Source organism: Miniopterus natalensis, chromosome 10 (genome assembly GCF_054644295.1).
Source record: "Miniopterus natalensis isolate mMinNat1 chromosome 10, mMinNat1.hap1, whole genome shotgun sequence".
In the NCBI taxonomy this organism is placed as follows: Eukaryota; Metazoa; Chordata; class Mammalia; order Chiroptera; family Miniopteridae; genus Miniopterus; species Miniopterus natalensis.
In genome coordinates this window covers 76,882,344-76,899,031 of record NC_142090.1, presented here as the reverse complement: position 1 = coordinate 76,899,031, position 16,688 = coordinate 76,882,344, and the positions used below count along the sequence as shown (strand labels likewise).

The following is a 16,688-nucleotide window of genomic DNA, read 5'->3' as shown; positions in this document are numbered from 1 at the left end:
AGAAAACAGCAGAGCCAAAAGCCAAGGAAGGTGGGCTTGGTTTCTGAAAGACATTCTTTTCTTGTAGATCACACAAACAAGAGTGTGACCAAATTCTTCTCTGGAACATCTCTAGTGGATAAATAAATCACACGGGAGGTAAAACTGAAAACACAATATTTAGAAATTAGGAGAGTAGCTGCCATGTTTACCACACATCGACCAAATGAAAACTGGCCTACTCAATGCTCAGGAAATACAGGACACGTTAGTCACAGATTTCCTGAAATTTTATTCTTTGCCAATATTAAAAAAAAATTAAACAGATCATAATTACATTTAATGCTTATTAACTTCACCCATATTTACCAACATCCTTTCCCGTCAATATATCCCCACTACCGGTGATCTCCTTTCTCCAGCCAAACAGATGCAGGCAGGCGTTTTGGAAGAGCAAATAACTCCGAGTATCTACACATTCCCCGAGAAATCAAACAAAATGGGACCGAGGGGAACGTCAAGTTAGTTCAACATTATTTTAGGCCCACTGCCTAATTTCCTCTTTGTGATGGACCACTGTTTATTTTCATGGCCGATACAGTGTTCAGTTTTCTTTTGGGTCCACAAGGACAACCTCTGAATAGTAGGCCTCATGTGCATGCCGAGGCACTCTCTCTGCACCCATTTCACTCTGGGTTGAGATATTATGTCAACCATTCCAATGAAATACCCCATATCTTGAAAAGTCACTAATCAGCGTTTTCCATTCTCTGAAGTTTATTGATTTTCAAGAATATCTTTTCAGGAAAAAAACAAAACAAAACAAAACATTTTGCAAACTTTAGGGCAACACCGAAAATACCCTAGACAGGAAGAAAATACCCCAGACAGGAAGAATGTCTGTCCAAGACTATTATACTGGGCACGGTCTGCCTGGAATTAAAAAAACACACCAAACAGAAAAAGATGATGTTGCAGGAGATAAGGTATGTTGGACAAATAGCCCAGGAATGGCCGTTGCATAACAAGAGCAAGAGGGATTGTCAAGGAAAATCTCAGGAGCTCAGGGCGTGTGCCCTGGCCTGACACTTGGTAAGGGAGCGGAGTGCGTCTGTCTGGCATCTGCCGAGCCTGGTGGTTTCACAGCAAGGATGTGCTGATGGGTCATCGTGGACGCTGCCCAAGTGTACACTCAGCTCAGCCCAGGTTCTAGACTGTAGGAAGCAGAAAGTGCTGTTTATGATGTGCTACGGTTAAGAAATTCTGCCTTTTCTTATCCGTGTGCAACAGGGCTTCTCCAGCTTGGCACTATGAAGGTTTGGGGCTGGGTAAATCTTGGTGCATTGTAGGATGTTTCGTGGCGACCTTGGCCTCTACCCACCAGATGCCGGCAGCATCCCTTGGCTGGAAATACCACAAATGTCTGCAGACATTGTGAAATGTGCCCCTGGGGACAAAGGAACCCTGGTAGAGAATCACCGGTATAGGCAAAAACCATACCACCTCGGTTTGTCATTTTTATTATTTATATTTAAAACGAGAACTTTATTCTTTTACTTTGGTTTAAAAAAGACTCTGGGTCAAGGCAGTTGTTCTTAGTTGCATATGGGAGGGGGCTGGAGCTGGCTAAAGTCACTGCCAGCTACAAGCCACTGGGTTTGGGGGGGTCACCTAGTCTGGCCTTTGTCCAGAGTTACTCGAGGAGGTTGAGGGCAGGAAGCCTGTCTGTGGTCAGCAGCTCTTGGCCTCTGATCTCAGCCAACGGTTTCTCCTATAATCTCCTGCACTTCCCAGCATCCTGTGACATTGGACTCATGTGAAGAATTAGGTTAAACTTGGGGCTTTTCCCTCTTGCAAGATCAGATGAAATGCTGACCTTGAAGTGAACCTTTACAGATATGAGAGAACTAGCCGAGGGTAATCACTCAGTCTCCGAGGGGGATCACCGGGTCCGTGACAGAAGATTCCAGTTTCCCTGTGAGGCAGCTGAGCAGATGCAGCAGGAGAGCCCGTTCCTCAGCCTGGGCACCATCCAGCCCCAGATACATCTATTTGGAAGCTCTTCTAGTCCATTTAAAATAGGATTTAATTATTATTATTTTATTATTATTTAAAAAAAATATATCTTTATTGATTTCAGAGAGAGAGAAGGAGAGGGAGAGAGAGATAGAAACATCAATGATGAGAGAGAGTCATAGATCAGCTGCCTCCTACACGCCCCCTTCTGGGGATCGGGCCCGCAGCTCGGGCCTGTGCCCTGACCGGGAATTGAACCGCGATCTCCTGGATCCTAGGTCGATGCTCAACCGCTGAGCCATGCAGTTTTAATTTTTAAAACATCGACTGCCCCATAGCTTTGGTGGAATCAGCCCATTGCCTAAAGTGACACCTTTTTTTGGTAGCTAACTTCCTCTTAGGAGTAGGAGAGCATCAGTACAAAAAATTTTTTTTGTAACTCCCCTACTCAAGAACCCCCAAGGGCATCTCATTGTCTATTTCAAATTTCTCAGTTTTGGCACTGTTGGTATTGGGGCCAGACAACTCCGTGGGGTCGGAGCCTGTCCTGGGCCTGCGGCAGGCTCAGCAGCACAGGTCTCTACTATTAGCAAACCCAGTGGTGAGAATCAGAAATGCCTGCAGGCACGGCCCGATGTCCCCTGGGAGCAAAGCCACTGGGGGTGAGAGCCACCCAGCAGAGGACAAGTTCACATTCTCATGTTACCTCTGTCTTTCTTGTCCCTGGCAGTGCCTGGCACATAATCAGGCCTCAGTCCATCTTTGATGAATAAAAATTACATGTCTAAATGGCTTCCTCTTGTTAGAACTTTCGAATATAACCCAACTAATATGTATAGCACTCACTGTGTTTTCCTCCCAACAAAACACAAAAAGAGTGTTTCTTGGGACTTAAAATGCCAGAATCAGCCATTGAGTCATTTAGAATAGCCCCATGTGAATGATATGTTCTTTGGAATAGAAAACACTCAGTGCAAAATTAATAACCGCTTAAGCACTTGGCATGGGTCAGACTTGCTAATAGATGATTTACATTCGTGGGACGGTTTGGCCAAGCCGCTTCCCTGGGGTGTGGCTGATGCAAGGAGTCCCTGCTGGGTTTGCTGTCCCAGCCTCTCCTCTTTCCGCCAGGCTCTGCTGGTTTGTAAAGGATTTACAGTGACTGTGTCCCAATATTTACACAAAGACATGCCAAGGAAGGGTAAGGTAAGCTTTGAGTCAGACCCTGGCAGGCAGAGCAGGCACTCACTCACCTATGTGAGAAACTCGTCCAAAAGTGGCTTCTTTACTCGCCCGAAATCCTGCCATGAGTGCAGGTCCACTGGCTAAAGGCATCGCGGGGTTGGTGTCCAGAGGACCCACTTAAACCACGACCACCAGATTCATTCACTTAGTTGTCCCCTCCGTGAAAAAGCTCTTTGCAAATCTGAGGAGCCAGAGTCAATCTTGGTGATCCCACAAGAAAGGGTTTATCACTAAACTAGGTTGGTTTGTCAGCAAGCGGGTGATATTTTCAATTAATGAGGTATATATTATTTATTGATTTGAGAGAGAGAGAGAGTGAGAGAGGAACACTGATTTGCTGTTCCACTTATTTACGCATTCACTGGTTGATTCTTGTATGTGCCCTGACCGGGGATCGAACCCGAAACCTCGGCCCAGATAGTATACTATTTAGGCTCATGATTAGTTCAAGCAGAACCCAGTGGAAAGAGTTAGACATTCATACGAAACTTTACGGGGATTCTTCAAGACAAGGAGGCAAGGATCGCAGCCGACATCTCCAGGCCATCTGCTCAGGGGACTCCTTTCTTTTGCCTCACCTGGGCACTGTCCACCCCCGGGCATCCTGGGGCCCATCTGTGGTTTACGGAGCTGAGCTCTGTGGTCAGAGTGACCTGAGCCCGGCAGGTACCTGGTGCAGGTCAAGCTCTTCTGATTCTCTCTCTGGAAGTTTGGAATTAGGATTTTGTGGCTGGTGTAGTAACACATAAACCAGGGAGTCATCATCAGCCATGTTCTGCAGATTAGCCATGATATGGATTAGGACATTTTTGCGCAGAGAGGATACAATGAGTTTGGTACCCAGAGAACAGAGAGCGATGAAGACGTGGGGAGGGAGGGAGAGGGGGAGGCAGAGGGGGAGAGGGAGGGGGGGGGAGAGGAGAGACCAGGCCCTGGCGCACTCCCAGTTCCAGTGTTCTCCCTGCCTGAGTCATGAGCAGGCCCTGGGGTCTAGGAGCCCCTCCTGTACGGTAGCCTCGTATTTAGCTTCTGACAGTTTCCAGGCTTCTATTACTTGGAAACAAGGAGTTTCTGACCATTACAGCGGTGCAGCCAGGCTACAGCAGGAGGTAGATAAAAAAGTGACCCTTCTTCACAGCACTTCGGAGCAGAAGCCGTATTTTCTGCATAAAGCCACTGCTTCCAAGCCCATTTAATGCCAGCCTCCCCGTGAGTCCCTCATTTTATATTCAAGGCGGTGAAGGATGTCTTTTCTTCCAGTTGTTCCAGGCTTGTTTCTGCCCAAACAGCCCTTTCTGATTATTAAACAAAAGAAACAAAATAAAACCTGCAGCCATTTCTGAAGCCGATTTCTGCCTGTGCCAGCGTAGGGCAGGCAAGTGACTGGGGACGAAGGGCTGCACACTTTTATGAGGTGGAGCAGACAAGAGAGGGGTTTGCCTGTGGGGGGCAAAAATGGCTCATCCACAGCACAGGGCCGCCAGACCGACAATGAAAGCCAGCGGTCGGCCCGGAGACCGTCAATGAGCCACAGAACCCGGGGGGGTGGCGGTGCTGTCCCTCCCGGGACCGGGGTCACAGCAGTAACACCTGGACACCCTCTCAGCCTCCTGGCCTAGTCCTGCCCCTGGACCCGATGGGGTCCTCCCTGCACCCCATTCCCACCTGGCTCCTTTCTGACTCCAGGTTTCCACTCCTGTCCTTGGCATCGTCGAGAAGCCTCTTTCATTCTTTCTATTACGTGTGGTTAACAAGGGAGAAAGAAAGATGATAGAAAAAAGGCCTGGCCAAGTCGGGATGGAAAATAAGAAGCCCAGGGACAGCGAAAGCTAAATACGAAATCACAAGACAAGCGAGAGACACACAAAGATGAACGATAAAATAATGAGAGAAGCTAACCTTGCTGGGTGCCAGAGCCCATAAGTGACGCACAGGTGTTTTTTAAACTTTACAACAGTCCCATTTTCCAGATGAGAAAACCGAGACTGGGAGAACTAAGCTCTTGGCCAAAGATCAGGTCATAGCCAGAGTACGAAGCTGGCCACAGCCACCCTGTCACTGTGCTGCGTGGGGAAGGAAGGACAGTTACCCGGATTACGGGGGCTCTGGGGCCCGCTGGCCTGAAGAGTTTTAGGCTCAACCACCAGGTGTTGCTAAGGTAGACCATCTAAAAGGGGGCTATTTCTTGTAGAGGGGAGTGCCTCCTTAAGTCAAGCAGATGAACAGAGATGCAGACGTAGGACGGGTTCAGTAATGGACTGGTTTTCCTGTTTATCAAACCGTTTTCCCTTTAGAGAGGAGTCTGCTCATCTCATCATTCCTCCAACAAATTCCTTTTAGTGCCGAAGATGTACGAGGAATCCCAAAGAATTTAGGATTTAAAATAGCAACACCTGCACCTGCATTCAGTGTGGGAAAGTACATCATTGTTGCATGAAATGAGGCACAACTTGAATTTGCTTCCAAATGCTTTTGTTTCCCGAGCTGAATGGGGAATTTTTCTAGACACGCTCCCCAAAGCGAGGATAGTAGATATGCAGGGACTGGGCACTTTCTGAAGAAAGGAGCGGGAGTTCCCACCCGTACCTGCCCTGTTGGGGACTTCCATTTATCCCTCTTGATGAGGTACCTGGGGAGAGGGAATAGTTTTGACTGGGGCAAAAAAAATCTTGCTGTGGGTGAGGCATTAAGATTGGCTGGCAGATTCGAACCTCGGGCAGGAGCATTTAGAGCAGGGAACAGACAGGGCCTGGCGAGGCTTATTTGCTGATAAGCATGACAATGTGATTATTTGTTCCTTTTACTGAGCACTTGCTTTGCGCCATGCACAGAATACCCTCAAATAACAACCCAAATTACAAATTAAAGAAAACTTCAGAATAAAGCCCATTAGAAGTCAACATAAATAAAACGTTTGTGTTTTATGTCTTAATTTCACACTGGTTCCAAGCAGAGGACAGGGGCCTTCGATGAGAGCTTGCTTTCTTCAGTGTGGTTCAGTGGCCTGTTACTAAAAACCCTGGTTTTAGAAGGTTCTTCCAAAGACAGTGGGGGGTGAAGAGAGGCTGAGTGAGAGTGGGAGGGGCAAGGAGTGACAGGGGGCACCACCCCACCAGCTCCAGCCACTCATTCTCAGGGACAGTGGCACAAGCAGTACCATTGAGGCCACAAGCAACCAACACATCGACTCAAGGGTCTGCTGGGTCTCAAAGACACTATTTAAGCGGCAGAAGAGAACGGCTCCTGTCCGGCTCGAGTAGCCTCTCTAACAACTGGTCTGGTTCCTGCTTCTCCGTCTCTCAGTAGCTGAAGTAAGAAGAGGCCATGTGGAACAGATACTGACTTTTTAAGCAAACATTTAAAAAGCTGTTGGTGTTTTCCAGTGAAAACAATTACTATCGATCACGTTGGCAACTGGACTATTTACAAAAGTAAGATTCAGCTCTCTTTTTGCCTTAAATGTCATTTCTACCCATGGACCTAAGGCTGAAATTAGTCTTGAAAGTATCAATCAGCTATGTATGCTCATGTTTTCACACAAGCTAAGGTAAAAGATATATATAGAGAGACAGAGAGAGGGAGAGACAGAGAGAGACAGAGAGAGGGGGAAAGCTGTCCCATGCAAACACATCCCACATAGGGCATAACTCCAATTGTCTCTTAAAGGCAGAAGAATTGGGATTTTTAAGAGGAAGGGAGTTTGGAAGCCCAAGAAGGCCCAGCCTCTCACTGATGATAGTGTATCCACGAGATGCAAAGGATCAGGATTTCTGCCCAAAGTCAGAAAAATACCTTCTTATGGCAAAAACATGAATGAAGGGCAAGACAGAAAACAGGAAAGAAATTTTAAAAAAAACCACATAAAGGCTTTTTATGCCCCAAATTAGACCTGTTGCTATTCGGTGGTGGGAGAAATGTCAAGCGCCATGTAATGCAATTCTTCATCCTCAATAAATACAGAGAGCTGAAATAGTCCAGCCCTCAGTTCAATTATAGCATGCAGACGCCTGGGCTGCTTGCTTTCTAAAAACAGAAGCTCAGCAAACGGACCGAACTCACGTGGGCGGATATTTAATAGACACACATTTGTCCTTCTGAAGGATCAGAAAGCAAGGGAACAAACTAGGTCTCCCTGGCCAGCTCTGACAAAGGGCTATCCTGGCTCCAGCAGCCACATGGGCTCCTGGCCCTAAAGGAAAGAAGAATTTTTAAAAAAGAAGGCAAGTCACAATTTGCTGCTCCTGCCTTTTCTTTTTATCCTGGATCTCCATTCTCTCCAACTTCCAAATTGTCAGCCCATTTGCCGGGTAAAGCCTCTGCCTCCACCCCGCCTCTCTTGGGCACTGAAACGCATCTCAAGCCAGGCCATCTGGCATCAGCCTCTCCTCCCAGCCCTTCTTGGGAAAACGCGTCAGGGCAAAGGGAATAAGATCATTTTCGGATGGCAGGCCATTTCTACCGGTGCTCATCTGAAATGAAAATAGCAGTATTTCCAGTTTATAAACACACGTGGGAAAATCCACTTAAACTCCCACCGACTTCCCGTATCTTTTTGTTTGGTCTGGTGAGCAGGATCAAGGCCGCAGCCCTGGGCAGCTCGGCCAGGCGGCCGGGGTGCTCCCTGCACCCAGAGCACAAACAAAAGCGACTGGACGGTGTCGCCTGTCATCATTTGCTTTCACAGCTGTCTACACACAAACCAAAGGGGTTAGCATCCCTGAAAACAAAAGACAAAACACAGAATGTGAAACGGGCCTCTGTTTCCACTTGCTCAGAGATAGCGATAGTCTAACAGCTACCCTGAGTGGAAAAGTACTGCTGGGTGACACCAGAGGGTCTCTAAAGGCCACCGACGGGGCATGCTCTGTTTTTCTTTCCCTGGACCTGCGAATCGGAAGCAGAAATGGGTCCAATTCCCCAGAACTCAGTTAATATACATGTAGATGTTTCTAGACGTCGGTCACAAGCTTTCTGAGGTCTCCAGTGTGGTCAGATCCAAAGCAGGTAGCCAAATGTGGGAAGCAAGGAAATTGGCCATCTCAGTACTTTACAAGCGAAGACCAGAAGGAAACCACAAACTGAGGACACTTGTCCATGGGCCCTCTCAGAACAGAAGGATGCACAAGTTTGCTTACCTTGAAGTTGTGCGTCTTCTCATAGTTGAAGTGGTTGTCGTTGTGCGTGAGGACGGCCCTCCTGACCAGGGAGGAGATCTGTGGACAGGCAAAGAGTTTGAGAGGGGGCCACAGAAAGCCGCCTTTGACTCCCACCTTCACCCCCAAGGCCACGGCCAGCAGCTCCTGCCGTTTCCTGCCCTGCTTGGGCTTCCGGACCACAGCACACTTTTTCTCACTGTCCAGCCACAGTTCCTGGGAGAACATGGTGTGGGGACCCCAGATCTCCTTGTCCCCGTGGAGCCTGGGAAGCCGGGCTGTCAGGCTTGGGAAGCGCAGCTAGTCAGGCAGCAGACCGGAGGCAGCTGCGTCTGTCCTGCCTGCAGAGGCCTCGGCATGTGACCTGGAAGGGCCCGTTTGCGGGACGGAGGGGGCTCTGCCTCTGAATAAGGCCCGGCCTGTTTTGTGCTATGTCTTCAGGCCGACGTGTGCCTGGAACAATAGCGCACATTCATGTGCCAGCAGCCCCCAGATGCTGTAGCCAGTCAGCCGCTGAAGAATCAATGGGGGAGGCCGGGGCAGGCTGCTCGATTCCTCCCGCCGGACACTGCCGAGGGGAGACCTCTCCTGCTCGCTGGCACATTTCCCTCTCCCTCTCTCTCCCCCCCCACCACCCCATCACACACGCACAACTGGCTCTGATGTTCAAAGCCTGAGGCTGCATCCAATTATTTTGGGGCTCCGAACCCCATCCTGGGCTGAACTTTAAACCTTTAAACCCTGAGGATTGTTTAATCTTAAAGGGATCAAGCCTGAGTCTCTTTTTAAAAAAACCCACCCCAGCTCTTGAAAGTCCGTTTTTATTCATTTGCAGGCATTAAATTAGAAGAGTCTGAGCACCGAATGGGGCACAGGTACAGGGCACAGCATTTCAGCTGTGAGTTCTACAGCCATTTCAAAACGAGAGGTAGGGTGTCAGCTCCAGGATAACCCTGGCCTCTCTCCTCCCGCCAGCTGCTGACAGCCCCCCACAACCCACAGGCCTTAACCAAAACCGAAGCACCGTGGCTGCTTCTCCTCGAAATAAAACGTCTTCGATGTTCATTCTGTTAGTGCACAAGCCCAAAGCCTTCCTTGCTCTTCAGAAAGCATCATCTGTTTGATGGTCTCTCTTGGGACCATAGCTTTTTGGTCCCTGATCTCTCCATTAATAGAAGTGAGGCAATCATTACGTCTTGGGAGAGCTCCTGATCTATTGGCCAAGTTCAATGCAGCTAATGCCAGAGAGTAAAATCAATGCCTTTGAAACTAGAAAGCAAGAAGAACATAGGTGGTCGGACCATTTACATGGATGGATGGTCCATGAATTTCATCCCATTCTCTCCTGCAACATGGCTCCATGTTCCAGCCCCTGCAGCAGCATCGTGGAGCGTCACAAAAGATCGACCCTTCCCTTGCGTAACTCTCTACTCCTGGCCGTCACTCTCACGCCCGCTTGGTGCAGAAGTGTATCCTCCCATTTATCTTCTTGTTACCCTCAATAATAACAGCCGATTTTTATACTGAGCTGTGGAGCACAATGACTTACGTTGTGCGAGACGATAGAATGTGTTGCATGCACTTATTTAATTTCAGCTCACGTGTATGAGGAACAGGACCTTCATTCCCATTTTTCAGATAAAGATATCAGGGCATGGAGAAGTGAAGCAATTTTCCTGAGCACATGCAGCTGGTTAAAGCGGCTGAGCCAGGACTAGAACCCAGAATATGTGTGTCCAGCACTCAAGCTTCTGACCACCAAGTCCTGGTGCCTTATCCTGACAAATTATTTATTTGAAGTATTGACCAAGTCCGCCCCTCCTTACCTGGCTTGCCCCACAATAACTCAGACCCTTCCTATCCTTCCAGGACACCTGCACACACCTGCACAATAGTCTTCTTAGCCCATCACCACTCCACCTGCTCAGAAACTGTCAATGATTCTCTGTGACTTAACCATGCCCTGGATTGCCCCAATCTATCCAGCTCATCTATTTCCCTCCACCTCCACGAATCCTACAAAACCTCCTGACATACTCAACTCCTCACCACCTTAGTTCGCTCTGTCCTGTAGCACATTCCAGCATCATTTCACATGTCTACATTTTCACCAACATTCACACCCTAACGAAAATGCCCCTCTCCAAAAAGACTTCTCCAAACTCCCCACTGAAAGCAAACTCTCTCCTCTGAAGTTCCATCGCGTTTTCCCATATTTTTCTTACTGTGCTTAGCACTTTCTATCTCATATGAGAGTGATTTGTAACAGGTCTGGTACCCCTGCCATATTGAGAACTCACTGTGACATGCTCTATGTCTAATTCACCTTTGCTTCCCCTATAAGAGTGTCTAATAATAAATTCCTTGCCATAGTAGGCACCGAATAAATATAAAAAGCCAGAGTTGTGAAGAAAGGTGGGCAAAGGTGTATAGGGTATGATCTCCTGGCCCATCCTTTGATCGCCATGTTCTGGTTCTAAGGACCTGAACCTCCAGGGGTCTGCCCTCCTGATGGGCTCCTCATTCCCATTGCTCAACCTTAAAGGCCATCTGCCACTCACAGGGCCTGAGGGAGGCATGACATACCTTGGAAAGGCTTCCAACCCTGAGCCCAGAGGCAAAAAGACACACAGGAGGTATAAAGGTCTCTTCCCAACCCTTTACTGCCAGCAGGAGACCTTTTGATGTTGAGCCAATCTGTGTAAGAACAGATTCTGTGATCTGAACTAGGCCAATTACATGGATACATGGTTTTAGAACCTGATAAAATAACTCTTTCAATGGAAAGTGGGCCAAAGGGTCTCCTTTTCCTTTGGGTATATGGGTGGTTAAATACAAAGAGATTCAATATTTTCTTGTCAGTGCCTTTACTTATAACAAGTAATTTTTTATTTCTATTGGTGACAGTGGTTTCTTGTTCAGATATTTGCTCAACAGAATCAACCCAAACACAAGACACATTCAGACGTGTGAAGGAACTATATACACTGTTCGCTTCAGATGCCTCTTTACAGGGAACCAGGGTGTTGGCATTGGGTGAGCATTACTGTGAGGAGTGTGGATGACCCCAGATCACCCTCGTACTAAAGGGAAAATTGATTACAAATGTCTCTTGGTGGAAACTTCCCTCTTCGATAACTCCACCACACAGAGCTCTTCCCTAGCCAGCCTCCTCAAGGGCAGACAGAGCCTTGGTTTCTTCTACATTCCCCACAATGACTAATGCATGGTCTCATACACGTGGACGTTTAATACTTTTGCTGACAGTCGTTTTTCTAGCAATTTTTTCTATTATCTATACATTCATTAGATGAAGCACATTTGCCTACGCGCTCTGTTTAAGTTGGGGATTCTCAGTTTTGGAACTCTTGACATTTGGGCCAGATAATTCTTGGTTGTGGGAAGCTGAGCACTGTAGGATGTTAGTGGTCTCCCTTGCTCCTGCTCACTAGATGCCAGTAGAGCGCCCTGATTATGATAACCAAAAATTTCCCCTGACACGGCCAATTCTCTCCTCTGAGGCAAAATTGCCCCTAGTTGAGAATACCTAGGTTAGGTGGATAAAACAAATATTTACTTCCGATATGCTAGGTACTGTACGAAGCACTTTGCATATATTGACTCATTTAAGATTTATAACCTTATAAAGTAGATACTGTTATAAATGTCCCCACTTTATAGGTGAGGAAATGGGAACTGAGGGTTTAAGTGCCTTGCCCAAGCTTATACGGCTAGTATGTGTGGAGCTGAGATCAGAACCCAGGCACAACTAACTAGGTCTAAGCTTTTCCCCACCCCAAGAACAAGTTTCTTTATTTTTTTATTGTGATAAAATATATGTAACACAACATTCACCATTTTAACCACTTTAAAGTGTACAATTCGGCAATTCAATGGCATTAGGTACATCACAATGTTCTGCTATCATTACCACTATCTAGTTCCAGAGCTTTCCCATCACCCCAAATGAAACCAGATACCCACTGAGCTGTCACTCACCATTCCCCTCTCCCTCCTGCCCCTGGCAACCACCAATCTGCTTTCTATCTCTGGATTTGCCTTTTCTGAATATGTCATAATAAATGAAACCATATAACATACGGCCTTTCGTGTCTGGCTTCTTTCCCTTAGCATGTTTGCAAGGTTCATCCATGCTGTAGAGTGTATCAGTACTTCACTGCTTTTTATTGCCAAATGATAGCCCATTGCATGGACAGAACACATTTTGTTCACCCATTCATCAATTGACGGACATTTGGGCTGCCTCTATCTTTTGGCTATTGCAAGTAGTGCAGCTAAGAACATTCTTGGACAAGCTTTAGTGCGAACACCCGTTTTCAGTTGTTTGGGGTATATACACTAAATCTATGCTTTTCACTACCCTCTAAACTGCCTCTCATCCAAATAACGCTTGCACTAAAAATATCCAGGGGTTCAATGCTGGGATTACTCTCTTCCCCACTGTCAGCCTGTGAGCAGCTCGCAGGGCTGGCGACCTCGGTCTGGTCGTGAGGAGGAGACTTCTGTCCTCCTGGCGCCTCTTCCAAAGCAGGCACTACATAGGTACTTTTCGAAGTAAGTACAAGGCTATAAATAAATGGTGAAATAAACTCACCATTTCCCTTTCCCTTATTTATAAGTAAAGTTTACAATTCTATTTTTTTCTTTTTTTTAACTTGAAAGAGATCTTTTTTAAAAAAAAATGTTTTTAGTGATTTTAGAGAAGAAGGGAGAGAGAGAGAGAAACATAGATGAGAGAAGAAACATTGAGAGAAACATCGATCGGCTGCCTCCTGCACGCCCCTTACTGGGGATCAAGCCAGCAACCTGGGCATGTGCCCTGACCGGGAATCAAACCTGTGACCTCTCGGTGCCCAGGACAATGCTCCACCCATCTGAGCCGCACTGGACAGGGCTGGGATTCTATCTTCTACGGGCTCCCACTGCTCTTTCTCTGATTCGGATCCTGAATCCAAGGAGGAGTCAGGCAACCAGAAGGCAGTGCAAGGCTGTCAGCCGAAGACAAGGGGGCAAGGGCGGGTCGGTGGCAGGAAGACATGGGAAACCAAGCCGGTGCCGTCACCACGTACATGCAGATGCCCAGGAAAAAGAGGCAGGGGGAGGAGACCTTCCCTCCGTGCTGACACTGGTAACCAAACATCGGAAGCCAAGAGGGGACCTCAGAGGTTCATCTGTCCAATGGCCCCTTCTCCGCCTGGGTCAGGAAGGCCCACCTCTGGGGATCATGACATTCTACCTTATTAGTACCAATTTCCAGAAACGGTGATTGACCATCTATCTGCAACTCACCTGCAGACTTCAAGTAAATTCCAGTTCTGCATTCTAAGGAGGACTCAGCAGTCCTACAATGGTGTCACCCCACTCTTCCTACCCCAGTCCTATGCTCCTGGGGTCCCTCCACTTCTCTGCCTCTTGAGTCCGAGATCCTCTTGGGTGCTGAAAGGCCAAGCAATACCCCTTCGACAAACACTACCCTGCGGCTGCAGGCACTGGCCGCCTCTGGCAGGATACGGACTGACAGTCAATTCTACCCATGCTGGTGAGGGTGTCATAGGGAGAGCCTTCTAATGTACTGTGGGTGCTCATACGAAGGGGCTCCTGTCTGGGAAAAGAAGCTGGCAATGTATCAGGTGCCTCATGTGCATCGATCCAATGATTCTAATCCTAGGATTTTCTTAAGAAGGTCTTCAGACAAAGTGAGATGGATAGATAACAGACAGGTTCACCATAACAATAGCAAGAAATGAGAAAAGGCTTACACATCCAAGATAGGGACCATGTTAAATAAATTACGGTATAAACATGCGATGGAATATTATGCAGATACTAACAAAAACGATTATGGTCACTTTTACTGATGACGGGATATGCCCTGATATGATGTTAGCGAGAAGTAGGTTCCTGAACCATATATAGTGTGTAATTCTCAGTGTGGTAAGAAATGGCACACAGGAAACATTAGAAGAAAACAGACCAAAATATCTCTGGCACACCAAACTGTTGGAGATCAGGCAACAGTTATCTCTGGGCGGAGAAATTTTAACTGCTATTTACTTTCTTCTTTCTTTTCTGTATTTTTTTGAGCTTCCTACAATGATTATGCTTTGGTTCCATTACATAAAAATATAACAATTTAAAAGTACATTATAAAAACTTTGTTAGATTTAGTGTGCACAGATGACAGGTTCTTAACATCACAGGTAACTTTCGAGCTCATCTGACCCCACCTGCTCTTTTTACAGTGAAGAAACTGAGGGTCAGAGAAATTCAACGATTTGCACCCCTGCCCCCAACCCCCCATCCTAGGGCTACTCTACAACTAGGTCTAGAACCAGGTCCAGACTCGGGCTCTCTTGCCTGCAACCCTCTACAGCCAGTCTTCTCACGCTTGGGCCAGCCTCAGGAGCCCAGAAGGCCTGATAATACACAGGCTGCTGGGTGCCAGCCCAGCTCCATGGGCGTGAGATCAGGCCTGAGAATCTCGGTGCCTGGCAAGTTCAAGGTGACACTGATGTTGCTGATCCAGGGAGGACCCCTGTTTTGTGCTTTCCACTGAACCAGTGGGTCTCAACCTTGAGATCCTTAAATCACCCGAGGGAAAACAAACTTACAAACAGACACCATGCCCAAGCACCATCCAGCTCAGACCAACTGAATTCAACTTTCTGGGGATGGGCCCCGGCCTGTACAAACATCCCCCAGGGATTCCGATGGGCTCCTGGCACTGAAAGCCCTGAGGCTCATCTCGAGGGCTTCAGTTCTGGGGTTCTGGGGTATTGTTAGAGAAGACGGAAGTGTGAACCGGTCAATGCTATTGAACACTCCCCCACCGCAAACAAGGGAATCAATATCCTTTCAAACACAAAATGTGAGTGTGCTTCTGTTCATGCCCACCCCACCCTGGCTTCCCATAATGCCACTGAAAACCTCCACAGATTCCTAAGCTAAAGGCAAGAGTCCATACCATGTCCTGCTGGGGCAGGTGTGGTCCAGCCTCTGCCACCTTTCCAGCCTCGCTGCCCACCCCTCCCTGCCTGTCACCTTGAGAATTCACAATCATAACCAGCAGTATGATTTTCACACTATTATCTATGACCCCTTGCGAGGCGGCTGGCTTTATGAGATCAGACATTGTGTGTCACAATTAAGAGCCTGGTGTCACACCTCCAGCCTGGCACAAAGTAGGCGCTTACTAGGTTTTTCTGAATGAATGGACGTCCATGGCTATAAAACCCCTGGAGGTCCAAGGCCCGCTGCAGCCCTTCATCCTCACTAGCCATTACCTCGTCCATTCGCTCCTGGGAGTCTGATATAAAATCCAGCGACCATGCCCTTTGGGTTTCCTTTTGACCAGGAGATCACATTTCTGATATCACAAGAGGGGGGCACTGGAAACAGAGGGACCCAGCGCCACAGTGAGGCCTTTAGGGACACAGCCAGGTTTGGACTAGAATAATATTAACAGTAGCATAGTGTACTTGTGGAGTATATGATATGATTTATCTTTCTTCTGTGAGGGAGGGAGAGCAGGTGTCATTCTCACTTTACAGATCAGGAAACTGAGTCCTAACAGGCGTGTCCTGGAAACAGAGTCATCTCCGTGGAAATCCCTGGCATCCGGTGTAGCAAATGTGGTGGTGGCCACTAATGGCCCGCTGACACGAGGACTCAGCCCCATCTCTCTTCCTAGGGGACTTTTTAAAAATACTTCTTTATTGATTTCAGAGAGAGGAAGGGAGAGGAACAGAGAGAAACATCAATGATGAGAGAGTCACTGATCAGCTGCCTCCTGCATGCCCCCTTCTGGGGATGGAGCCCGCAACCCAGGCATGTGTCCTGACCGGGAATCGAACCCCGATCTCCCGGATCCTAGGTCGATGCTCAACCACTGAGCCATACCGGCCTAGGGGACTCTTTACTAACTTTTCAAATGGGGCCCTCCCTGAAGTTCTTGTATTAACTGTATCTCCAGTGACTAGCATGAGGCCAGCACTAGCTTGACACTCAAGAAAGTTTGGTTGCATGAAAAATAAACATACCTGCTTTACTGCAGTCTTTCTATTTTCCTGCCTTCCATCAAAATGACTTATAATTTTAGAAACAGTCAGCATGGTCATGTTTTGTTCCTAGTCCCTCACTGCTCATCCCACACATACGTCTGGGCTTCTGGTGTTGGGTGTTAGGTGATGAGTCTTGGCTGCATGCAATTTCCCCAAAGCCACAAACATTAAATCCTGCCCAGAGACCCGCAGTAAAACGCTGCAGGCATTCATT

General features: G+C 47.6%; 1 protein-coding gene across 2 annotated transcripts in view; it reads right to left on the bottom strand.

The window, feature by feature from the left end:
- Positions 1-16,688, bottom strand: part of CHN2 (chimerin 2) — a 56,378-nt gene that overhangs the window by 13,766 nt on the left and 25,924 nt on the right. The window contains exon 2 of one of the 2 annotated variants that reach the window (XM_087821236.1): positions 8,376-8,453. In XM_087821236.1, the coding sequence (XP_087677362.1) occupies positions 8,376-8,453 (78 nt within the window). Of the gene's footprint in view, positions 1-8,375; positions 8,622-16,688 lie in introns of those variants that run through there. The other variant, XM_016222293.2, reaches the window with a different exon arrangement.